This window comes from Podarcis bocagei, assembly GCF_964188305.1.
Source record: "Podarcis bocagei genome assembly, chromosome: 6".
NCBI lineage: Eukaryota > Metazoa > Chordata > Lepidosauria > Squamata > Lacertidae > Podarcis > Podarcis bocagei.
In genome coordinates this window covers 78,335,280-78,348,011 of record NC_138130.1, presented here as the reverse complement: position 1 = coordinate 78,348,011, position 12,732 = coordinate 78,335,280, and the positions used below count along the sequence as shown (strand labels likewise).

Genomic DNA, 12,732 nt, shown 5'->3' with positions numbered 1-12,732 from the left:
GCGAAATCCTGCATTCACCCCATAGGATGCACACACATTTCTCCTTCATTTTTGGAGGGGAAAAAGTACGTCCTATAGGGCGAAAAATACGGTATATGGATGTTCTGTGGGTTGCAACCTGTTAGGTATAAAAGAGCCTTCAAGATTTGGACCTTGAACCGAATGCATAAAACACAGAAGGTAACTGAGCAAAATAAATTTATTAAATGGAATCAGAGCCTTTGCCTTGCACATGATCAGTAGTTGCACATAGATGAAAATTGCTTAGAAATCTTTATTTTTTTTTTTTAGCAAAGGCCAACCCATCAATTCTTGACCTAAAAGCTAACAACAAATAAATCTGAATATGTTGTTTGGTTCCTGTACATTGTGAGAACATAGGGAAATATTATCCTCCCCCCCATCAGCAAATAACTAAACAGGTCTCTCTGAAGCATGAATCCCGTCAGCAGAAGCAGGAAATGGAGTACCTTGGATTTAATTCCTATGGATTCAGAACATGCAGACATTAAGCTAGGCAGAAGTGGGGATCCTGTGGCCATTCAGATGCAGCTCCCATCCATCCTTGATCATGCTGGCTGGGGCTGATGGGAGATGGAGCCCAACAATGTTGGAGGGCAATAGGCTCTTGCTAATTACAGAACTGAGAGAGGATTATGTAATTCGTAAGTAACCACTTCAGGAAAACAGGTATCTTGGCTACTATAGCAACACACCACCAATTCTGAGTCCAATTACTGCAAAGAATCAACAGACACTGCCCTCTCTTTAATCTCCAGAATGGGGGACATATTACAAATTAGGCAACTATAAGAATCCATCAGTTTTGAATTCAGTTTTTTTTCAACAACTGACATCAGAAAAAGCATTGTAAGCTTGGTTAGTTGCATAGGTGCCCAAGGTAAATTTTTTTTTTGGGGGGGAGGGGTGCCAGCATTAAATTGAATTAGATAAATGGGCTCTCATTTAGAGCACCATACAACCAGAAGTTACAAATATATATTTTTCCTAACAAGCAGAATTCTAGATACATTCTAACACCTAGACATTAATTCATATTTAGTTAAGGCTGGTTTAAAATTATTAATGCTTCACCCCAGGTTATCACAATTCACAATTCAGTTAAGTGTAGTCTCATCACCATCATTACTAGATAGTCTCCCCCCCCCCATTTTTTTTTTATTACTTTTATCTAACTAAGTTAAATGTGAGGAAACCACGTTGCTTGACTGTTGCGAGACTTGCATACTGACCCTGAGACTATTTACTCACAAATATTCCGGTTGATTTACACATGCAGCTGCATCATGTCATACAATTTTCCCCAGAGTGTACTACTTTGGTCTGCAAGTGATGGATCATGTACCTGAAAGCTCCTGTATGGTGGGGAATAATTGTATTTGTACATATGGAACTGGTCTCACAGGGCAAAGACTACCAAAGCGGAATTCTTCCTCAAACCTTAGCTTTCTATGTGCAGAAAGGGTTTCCTCCCCCATGGGAACACATTCAAAATGTACCCCCCCTTGCAATCTGAGATGGGCCAATCCAGCAAAGACAGCATGATCTGATTCTGCAGGATATGTAGATCAGCTCTTACTATGACAGTCAGTGCGTTTTAGGATTACTGCCTTATTACTGGATGGCGAGTACCTTGGTGGCTTCCTAAAAGGCATGTGACATTCTGCGCTCCGGTGCAACTATGTACTTCCTATCATCCTAGATCACCCAGCACAGCACCCACACTGGAAGAAATCAGCTACCACCGACAGCATTCAAATCTATAGAATTTGCATAGACAGAGCATGTGGGAGGGCAGCACTGGAACTTGTTCCACCTAGGGCAGCGTCCAAGAACAGCTCATTGAGCTTTCAGGTCTTCATCTTTTACACCGGCTCGTTGTCATTTTTATGTCTCTCAGATGCCTGCTTCCTTATCATATTCTGAACCTAAGGAAGCAGCGAAAACCAAAAACAAATCCAGAGAGCATCAGTCAGTGTATTAGTTACTTGCTGCATGTTAATGATTTTTTAATTTAAAATATACATCTTTAACCCCAATCCTCAACTGACGGCCAAACCAGATGTGAATGAAAACAAATGCCCATGTTTGTTATGTGCATAATAACTGCTGGGGGGGGGGGAACCTTGGCCATTTAAATCTCTGGGAAATTTAACTCACTCTTTCTCTCTGTGGCAGTCCAGACAAGATTCACCTCTCCAAACCTAAGCACAACATGAGGGGAGCTGGTGGCGGAGGTGGTTTTGCATAGTATATTTAGATACAGTGGTACCTTGGGTTACAGATGCTTCAGGTTACAGACTAACCGCTAACCAGAAATAGTAAAGGTAAAGGTACCCCTGCCCGTACGGGCCAGTCGTGTCCGACTCTAGGGTTGTGCGCCCATCTCACTTAAGAGGCCGGGGGCCAGCGCTGTCCGGAGACACTTCTGGGTCACATGGCCAGCGTGACAAAGCTGCTCTGGCGAGCCGGCACCAGCGCAGCACATGGAAACGCCGTTTACCTTCCCACTAGAAAGCGGTACCTATTTATCTACTTGCACTTTTTAGGGTGCTTTCGAACTGCTAGGTGGGCAGGAGCCGGGACCGAACAATGGGAGCTCACCCCGCCGCGGGGATTCGAACCGCCGACCAAGCGATCGGCAAGCCCTAGACGCTGAGGATTTACCCACAGCGCCACCCGCATCCCAGAAATAGTACCTCAGGTTAAAAACTCTGCTTCAGGATGAGAACAGAAATTGCGCAGCGGCGGCAGCGGGAGGCCCCGTTAGCTAAAGTGGTACCTCAGGTTAAGAAGAGTTTCAGGTTAAGAACAGACCTCCAGAACGAATTTAGTTCTTAACCCGAGGTACCACTGTACTGCCATCTTCCATGGAAGTTTCACCAAGCTTGCAAGATCACCTGCATATTGTCTACACTGAGTGGTGGCAGCTCTGCAGGGACTGAGGCAGGGATTTCTCCCAGCCCTACCAGGAGATGCTGGGGATTGAACCCAAGACCATCTGCATGCAAAGTAGATGCTCTGCTACTGAACTGCCCATCTTCCCAAAAGAGGAAGTCATCTCTTCTTTAAACTTAGGAGCATCTGGTAGGTCTTCTATAGCATCTTCCATCCCCCAGTGCCTTTTCCTTCCAGAACACAATTCCGTACTTATAAGCACTAGGGTGTTATGGCTCTCGTTTTCTGTAACTGTCCGCTCTCTTTTCCTCGCCAAAAGCAAGAAAAATATATTTCTCAGCTCCAATGCCCCTTTTCTGCTTCTTCAGAGAAGCATAACAGTCAAGCAGTGTGTGCCTTGCAGGGACGACATACCTGTCTCAACATGAATTCTAATGGCCTCTCAGGCTTCTCATACACCAGATTTTCAGTGATCTCCTGAGTGAGAAAGACAGAAGTCATTATACTCCTTTCCCAAAGGCAAACAATGAAAAGATACAAAATTATATTGCCAGAGGCAAGAATGGCTTGTCTTCTTTTCACGATGGGAAAGATATGGGATATACATAATATGTATTATTTACAAATACAGATATGATGTGTCATTTCATCTTTCCTGAAAAATGTCTACTATACAGCAAAATCCTGGGTGCCCTAACACATATGCTCGATAACCTGAAATGTTCACACACTCCCACATTAACAGAATGGAGGACTAAGCTCAAGCCAACAAAATGAAACTCAGTTGGGACAAATGTAAGGTTCTGCACTTAGGCAAGAAGAACCAGCTACACCAGTATAAGATGGGGGACACATGGCTTGCCAGTAGTACATGTAAAAAAAGATCTAGGGGTCTTAGTGGACCACAAGCTTAACATGAGTCAGCAGTATGATGCAGCAGCAAAATAATAATAATAATAAGCTAATACTATTCTAGCCTGTACCAACAGAAGTATAGTGCCCAAATCAAGGGAACTAATAGTCCCACTCTATTCTGCCTTGGTCAGACTACACCTGGAGTACAGTGTCCAGTTCTGGGTGCCACAGTTCTGGGCTCCTCTTCTGGTAAAGAGGAGACTGAGAGGAGATATACTGTATTTTTCGCTCCATAAGACGCACTTTTTTCCGCCTAAAAAGTAAGGGGAAATGTGAGTGCGTCTTATGGAGCGAATGGTGCTGCGCAGAGAGGTAGAGCTGTGCAGCGCCCCTTCAGCGAAGCGGGAGGAGGAACAGAGCCCCTTCTGTTCCTCCTCCCACTTCACTGAAGGGGTTCTGCACAGCTCTCCCTCTCTGTGCAGTGCCTGTCCTGCGAAGCCGTCCCTTCTGTTCCTTCTCCAGCTTCGCTTAAGGGGCGCTACGCAGTTCTCCCTCTCTGCGCAGCACCTCTCCTGTGAAGGAGAGGCGCTGCGCAGAGAGAGAGAACTGCGCAGCGCATCTTCAGCGAAACACCTGTCATGTGAAGCCAGAGGAGGAACAGAAGGGACTCCTTCTGTTCCTTCTCCAGCTTTGCTGAAGGGGCGCTGCGCTGTGCCCCTTCAGTGATGTGCCTGTCCTGGCTTCTGCCTTAGCTGTGCACAGCCTCTTCGGCCAGGGGGAGCCTTCATCCCGTTGCCCTGAAGAGGCTTGGCGCAGTTATCCCAGAAGCCAGAACAGCCACATGGTATCCCTCTTGCTGTTCTGGCTTCTGGGATTCAGAATAATTTTTTCTTGTTTTCCTCCTCCCAAAACTAGGTGCGCCTTATGGTCTGGTGCGTCTTTTGGAGCGAAAAATACAGTAATAGGCATCTTCAGCTATCTAAAGGGCTGCCACATGGAAGATGGAGTAAACTTGTTTTCTCCTGCTCCAGAGGGTAGGACCAATGGATTCAAGTTGTAAGAAAGGACATTCCAACTAAACATCAGAAAAACTTTCTGACAAAAAGAGCTGTTCGACAGTGGAACAAAACTCCCTTAGGAAGTTGTGGACTCTCCTTCCTTAGAGGCTTCTAAGCAGAGGTTGGATGGCCATCTGTCATGGATGCTTTAGCTGAGATTCCTGCATTGCAGGGGGTTGGACTACATGACCCCGGAGGTCCCTTCCAACGCTACAGTTCTATGATTCTATGAAAACTGCAAGTTGCAAGTTACAAAGTGCATCTATTACAGGCCCAATATAGGATTTGTTTATTGAGCAATTTATTTATTTAGAAAGATAGATAAAACAATACAGTATTTAGAAATCTACACGATTCATTGCAGATTATTTCAAATTTCAACTGCTTTCCTCAACTGCACAATTGTTTAAGTAGATGAATATTTAGAAAAGCAATATATCAAGCAATAATGGTAAGCACATTGCACTTGGAAGTTGAAATATATTAATATATAACTAACTGCCTGTAATTATCTATTAAGTTATTTTTATCCTGCGTCTTCAACTCCAAGGGTCCCCAGAGTGACTTACAACTTTAGAAAAACAACCATCAATCAAACAGACCAGATATAACCATCAAAGCAACAGCATAAAAACAACAACCCAAAGTCACAAGGGCCAAAAAACCCCAAACCCAGTGCTATGGGTTGTATCCAATCATAGGAGACCTGCTGGAATTAATGGGCATGACTAACTTAAGTGCCTTCATTTCAGTGGGTCTACTCCAAGTAGAGCTTATCTGGATACAGTACACAGTCACTGAGCTGGTTTGGATCATCTTTTCTGACATGGTTTATGAATCTGGGAAAATATGTCCTAGACCAGTTCAGTGATTATTAATGACACTGTCCTGTGGTTTCTTCCTCCTTTCCTTTCCCTGCTCTTGTCAATATTTTCCTAAGTGCCAGGCTCACACATTCCTCCTCTGTTGGTGCTTCACTGGTGGCTTATATTAAACCAGAGTCCCCTATTATGTCTGAACTTGGGTTTATACTGAGTGAACTAACCAAGATCATGGGCCCATAAGCAAAAATATATCCGGTATATGCAAACTCTGAGCCTTTCAAAATGATTCATCAAGGAGCCCATATGCTACATCCAATGCAACAGAGATGGGTGGAGAGATGCCATTCTTGGCAGGTGCAATGATATCTGGACACTTTTGACTGATTTGTGTCCAATGCTGCAGATACCACAGCTGAAGTGCAACTGGGCATCTTTCTCATTTTTATTTTTTGTATTTAAAATTGATTTTCAAGGATAGCGTTTTAAAAAGGGGGTCATGGACAATGTTTTGGACAATAAATTACGGTACCAACTTACCAAGTACAGTAACTGGATTTTCTAAACCATTTGATGGCATTAAAAATTGATAATGCTGTTTTGTTTTGAAAGGGAAAGTTGGAGAACAGGAATATGAATTTCTGCAAAGAAAACTATGCTGGGAACAACTACATTTCAAAAATATATTTCAGTTTTCACAAATGTGCATGCTTTGCTTTTGAGAACAGAGCATCTTTAACTTGCATTACTCCTCTTTTTCCATTTGGTTCTTTTCATTGCAGGCCAACACTTCAGGCGTTTTATTCTGAAAAGGCTTGTTTAGGTTTTGGTTTGCTGCCATCTAGGATTATTGCAATGCCTGGCATAGTTGTGTTTGGGGCTTTTTTTGCTATTTGGATTATTTTTCTCTGTGTTTTATCATTTGTATTATTGTATGTTGTAATGTGGGTCTTCTGTGTCTTGTATCATTGTATGTTACCTTTGGGTTGCTCTCAGGAAAGGCAACCAAGAATTTAAAAATAAAGAAACATTGAATTAGATTTTGTACAATTGATACCGTTGTATTTCTTTGTGATGCAACTAATCCAATTATTGTACTTGGCATACTGTTTTGCACTGATGTACAGAATGGTTTCTAGGTCAATCTCTTCATTTTTCTTTTCTTTTTAAATTAAAAAAAACACCCACAACTGCATTTAAAAGCAACAGCACTAGACTACTAAACCACCAAAATAGGAAGGAAGAGAGAGAGAGAGAGATAGATGCCCCTGTACAGAGGAGTATAGGGGAAAATGTGCACTCATGCAACAAAGTAGACTTTCTATTCTTTTCTGAGCGCCAGCAACCCTCTGTCTCATCACTGGAATGTGTTCCTTTCCTATAAATTTTAAAAGTATCTTCCTATGTGGATTCACAGGGACCAATTTGTAAGATTCACTCTGTGTGTGTGTGTGTGAGAGAGAGAGAGAGATGCAGTACAGCAGGCTGAGAACACATGGCCCTCCAGATGCTGCTCATCTCCAAGTCCCATTAGCCCTGCCTAGCATGGCCAATGGTCCAGGATGATGGGAGCTGTAACCAAGCAACATCCTGAGGGCCATAGTTTCCCCACCCCTGTGGCAGAATGTGGTACAGCAACTAGGAATGCAACACCACCAATATTCCGGGTCCCACTGGAAGGAAACCACAAATGGCGAGGTCAAGAACAGCCAAGAGGTTGCTGGGCTACTACTCCCATCATCCCTGACCATTAGCCATGCTGGCTGGAGCTGATCGTGGCTGAAGTCCAACAACAGCTGAAGGGCTAGATCTGTGTTTCCCAAACACTGGTCTCCAGCTGCTTTCAGACTACAGTTACCATCATCCCTGACCACTGGTCTTGCTAGGTAGGGATGGTGGGAGTTGTAGTCCAAAAATAGCTGGAGACCCAAGTTTGGGAAACATTGAGCTAGATGCTCCATCACTGTATTCCTAAAGGCAGAGACTAGATCTCAGATGTCCTAAAGACAAGGAATAGATCTCAGAGATCTTGAGAGGGACACTGTGTGAAGGGGACACTATGTGAAGCTTGTAATCTCTGGAGAAAGCCCAGTTAGACATCTATGGGACAAAAGCCTTCCACCATCATTCTTGTGGCTGGAATATAATGCAGAGTACTCTCAAAAGAGGATATGGGCTAGTAAGGTAAAAGTAAAGAGACCCCTGACCATTAGGCCCAGTCATGACCGACTCTGGGGTTGTGGCACTCATCTCGCTTTACTGGCCAAGGGAGCCAGCGTACAGCTTCCGGGTCATGTGGCCAGCATGACTAAGCCGCTTCTAGCGAACCAGAGCAGTGCACGGAAACGCCGTTTACCTTCCCACCGGAGCTGTACCTATTTACCTACTTGCATTTTGATGTGCTTTCGAACTCCTAGGTTGGCAGGAGCAGGGACCGAACAATGGGAGCTCACCCCGTCACAGGGATTTGAACCGCCGACCTTCTGATCGGCAAGTCCTAGGCTCTGTGGTTTAACCCACAGTGCCACCGGCGTCCCAGGGCTAGCAACATCCCCCAAATGCTAAGAGATTACCTCAAACCACTGTGTATAAAGGCACTGGCTGGGTTGGTTCAGAACAGCCACTGTGCATGCTTTTGCCTAAGTGAAGGCAGCTTTGACAGAAAAGGCAAAAAGGGAGTGGTTCACCTGGAATATCTGCAGAATATTATGCTTCTCCATGTACCTAAGTGAAACTTCAAAGGGATCTTGATACACAACAGGCATCTCCTCGGAGAAGTCCACAGAAGGAACAACTGCTGGGGGAGGCTGCTCTTCTATGATTGGAGGTTCCATTTGTTGAGGCACCATTTCCTGAGACAGTACTTGTTGGAGCACCAATTCTTCAGGGGCCATGATGTTTTCTGTTGATCTGACCAAACCATATGGAAACACAATTCCTCTCTGATGTTTTTGAGTGAGTATAGAGCCAAGACCTTCCAAAGAAGAAACAGGAAGAAATGCTGAGCGGGTTGGTTTTGGTGTCTCCTCCGTGACAATTTCTGGTGCCTTGCTCATGTCAGATTCTGCTGCAATCTCCGCGATAGGCTCAGGTGCTTCCTCTACGATAGGTTTTGGTGCTTCCTCCATGATAGGTTCTTGTGTCTCATCCATGGACAATACCACTTCAAGAATTTGGGGTTTTCTCTTTTGTGGTTCAGCAATAGATTCTGGTGGTTCAGGATGCTCCTGCCCCTCAGTAATCAGAACTCTTTCTGGCTGTAGCTACAATACATAACAAGCAAAAAGTTACCATGCAGAAAAAAGGCACATGCATAGTTCTTGCACTCTGTAGGCCTTAGACGTAATAATAATAATAATAATAATAATTTATTATTTGTACCCCGCCCATCTGGCTGGGCCTCCCCAGCCACTCTGGGCGGCTTCCACAGAAACCAAAAAACACTAAAATATCATACATTAAAAACTTCCCTGAATAGGGCCGCCTTAAGATGTTTTCTGAATGTCAGGTAGTTGTCCATCACCTTGACATCCGATGGGAGGGCATTCCACAGGGCGGGCGCCACCACCGAAAAGGCCCTCTGCCTGGTTCCCTGTAGCTTCGCTTCTCGCAATGAGGGAACCGCCAGAAGGCCCTCGGCGCTGGACCTCAGTGTCCGGGCAGAACGATGGGGGTGGAGACGCTCCTTCAGGTATACTGGGCCGAAGCCGAAGGGTAAGACGTAATCTTACCCTTGGGCAAAAAAAACATGTGGAGAGTTGTGGGACTGAGAAGGTTAATCTTTTCCTTTGCCAATAAGCACAGCTGCCAAACTGCCACACACTACATTTGGCCAGTGTGTGAAGGGGCTCCACACATGAACTGCTGTACACACATAAAGTCCCTTCACATGAAAGCCAAATATATGGACAGCTGAAGGAGAAAGGCCAGCATTGATGATGCCAGCAGTGCCCTTCAACACTCTATATTGGACAAACAGGCCAAACCCTACACCAAAGGATAAATGGACATAAATCTGACATCAGGAATCATAAGACAGAGAGGCCAGTAGGAGAACACTTCAGTCTCCCAAGACATTCAATACAGGATCTCAAAGCAGCTGTCTTACTACAAAAGAATTTCAAAAATAGACTTGAAAGAGAAGTTGCTGAATTACAACTTATCACTAAACTGAAAACTATGGAGAGACCTGGTCTTAATAGACATATTGGATTCCTGTCTCATTACATATGCTAATCATCTGCATGCTATCCCTTGCTTTTTCCTGTAGGACTAATTGCAGTCGTTAACAGTCGTCAACTACCAGCATGAGTTTGACCAAGGGCAGTGGAAGACAGAAGTGCCTGGCGTGCTCTGGTCCATTGGGTCACCAAGAGTCGGACATGACTAAATGACTAAACAACAACAACAACACTTGTCAACAGGTTTTCCACACCCATTGAGTCAATTACCCATCTCCTACTACCCTCCTGAGAAAAACCCCACCCCACCCTCCCACGATATATAAGGGTCTGGTGACTTCTGTTTCAGTGTATCTGAAGATGTGTGCATGCACATGAAAGCTTATACCAAGAACAAACTTAGTTGGTCTCTAAGGTACCACCGGATTTTCTTCTTCTTTTTTATATATATTTCAACTGCGTCAGACCAACACGGCTACCTACCTGAATCTGTATCTCTTAAGATTGTGTGTTACTATGCTCACTGCAACATATTCAAGGGTTATTTCCAACACACCCAGATAGGTACCTGTTGCTTTAAACATTGGAAGACAAAGGTGGTCTCTGCTAGCAGAAAGGGGTGTGTATGCCAACATGTGGCATTTTAGTGTCAGGGGTTCACAATACGGGAAGCTTGATATTGGGGAACTACAGAGTTGGAGCAAGCTGATAGGAGCAGGTGAGGTGTGAAAGGCTGGAACAGGCTGAGAGACAAAACTGTAGGTTTGTGTGTTCATTTTGGAATAGCACAAACCTGTCTCCCAGTTTATTAGTTTTTGGTATATTATCACTAAGAACCTGTCACAGAGCACAATAAAAAAGGCAGAGACAGTAAAGCTACAAGATGAAAGACAGAAGATCCTTGTTGGCTGTCAAGCATAGAGTATGGCAACTGACTTTCATCAGTTTGGAAAGAGGCATGCTGGATCCAAATACCCAAGGTAAGAAATACTGGAGACCCTTTATCAGTCATTCAATTGCCTTGGAAAAATATGTTTAAAGAGCAATCCTATGCATGTCTATTCAGAAGTAATTCCCTCTGTAATTTCCATTGGGCCAATCTGCATAGGATTGCAGCCCAAATGCACAGGAGCTAACCCTGCCCAGACCTGGGGAGTGGGGAGCATTTCAAAGTCCTAAATGACAGCATCAAATGACAACACTTCCTCTTCTATTATCAGTTAAATATCTGACATGTGGCCCTTTTAAGAGAAAATGCTATGATGCAGGAAGCCAGCTCTTACAGAGCTGACTCAGAGGTGTGGCTCAGCTGGAGGAGTTACTTACTACTCTGCACAGTCTCCCAGACTTCAATGGAAATAACTCATAATGCTTATAGCGAGTTCACACATGAACAGCAAAGACAAAACAGGGGAGAGAAGTACGTAAATGCATCTTAACTCAAGTGCACATACAGATACCTGCTCAAAACATTAACATTGCACTGAATTATATCCATCCTCATCCCAGCTGCTCCAGTTAATACCTTATTCATTGCTGAAGCTTGCTGGATCACTGCGGGTGAGCAGCTCTCTCTTAGCCTAACCTACGACATGCATGCTTCCCAAGTGCCAGCAAAGGCAGGGTAAAATGAATTAAAGAAACAAACACTGGACAACCGAATCCACTGTGACATTAACATTCCATTAACAGCATGCTTTAAATCATGTACAGCGGTCTTCTTTTCAGTCTAACATATCCTGCCTTTTTAACGCTGCAGTCCTATGTGCATTTGCCCGGGGAGCTAGCTCTGCGGACCTTTGCAGGTCTTACTTCTGAGTAAATGCAACTTGCTCTATAAGATTTAGTGGCTGGAGAGAGCCACACTGTCAACAGAAAGTTAGCCAACACATGAGGTCCAAAACAGTAAAGGGCTGTTAAGAGCGACAATCCAGCATACAACCGCCAGTGGGCAAAAAAGAGCCTATGGGGGAGGAAGGGGACTCTGCGCCCTCCCCAAACGTTATTGGGACTACAGTTCCTATCAGCCCCTGTCAGAATGACCAGCGCTCAGGGATGATGGGTTCTGTAGTCCCTCAACATCTGGAGGACCAGCCTTGGAAACGGAAGGAGGGGTTGGAAAGTGACCCCTTCCCCAACATTTCACCTGTGAAATATTGATAAGTTATTGGGGTGGGGAGGCTACTGCAGACCCCTGAGCTACCAAGGAGCAGGTGTGGATGGGGGCCACCCAAGAGGCGAGTGTGTCTGAATACTGGACAGCGGAGAAAGGCGGCTTTGCCAATGTTACGCTCCCTGTAAGCAAAGCACCCCAGGCAATTTTGCAAACGGAGCACGTTAATCCAGCCACCGGTCACATTTGGGGAGGGGGCCTCTCCAGGTTGCTCCCATTTCCCTTCCTCCCGCGCTTCCGGCTGCCGCCCTCACCTGCCCCTCCGGCGAGCCCTGCTCCTGCTCCTGCTCCGGCCCTCGCTCTGCCATCTTGGAGCCAAGGCGCGTCGCATCCTCTGCTCCATGCGCTCCTTACGCATTCTGTCCCCGACGGGCAGCGGACGGAGCTCCGTAGCTACCATGGCAACCGCCCCAAGCGCTGCTCTCGCCCCTCCCCTCCCCTCGGCCTTTCGGTTGCGCGCTCGTGCCGGCCAATGGAAGAGCGCGCGAGTGCGAGCGCGGAAGGGAGGCGCGGGCATTCCGAGCAGGCCAGCTGATTGGCGAGCGGGCAGTTGGTACCCAGGGTGGCCATATTTTTTGAGGGTGGAAGTGCGCTCGCTGCCCTGGCAGACTGGGAGCTAGTTCGTCTCTGAAACCTTACCCATTTTCGATCATCCTCCAAGCACTGCCCTCCCGCTTCATCCTAGAATTGTAGAATTGGAAGAGACCGCCCATGGTCACCTAGTC

At 45.4% G+C, this 12,732-nt stretch overlaps 1 protein-coding gene across 2 annotated transcripts; it reads right to left on the bottom strand.

Annotated features, from left to right (window-relative positions):
• Positions 1–397: 397 nt before the first annotated feature.
• TEX55 (testis expressed 55) lies at positions 398–12,365 on the bottom strand. 2 transcript variants are annotated; one of them, XM_081198027.1, is made up of 4 exons: positions 12,262–12,365; positions 8,341–8,916; positions 3,334–3,396; positions 398–1,949 (listed from the first exon to the last, which is right to left on the bottom strand). In XM_081198027.1, exons 1-4 carry the CDS (start codon positions 12,313–12,315, stop codon positions 1,887–1,889), a joined length of 756 nt encoding a protein of 251 aa, XP_081054153.1. In that variant the 5' UTR covers positions 12,316–12,365; the 3' UTR covers positions 398–1,886. The 2 variants fall into 2 exon arrangements, with proteins under 2 accessions (XP_081054153.1, XP_081054154.1); XM_081198028.1 differs by having other exon boundaries at positions 1,884–1,949; positions 8,378–8,916.
• Positions 12,366–12,732: the final 367 nt, after the last annotated feature.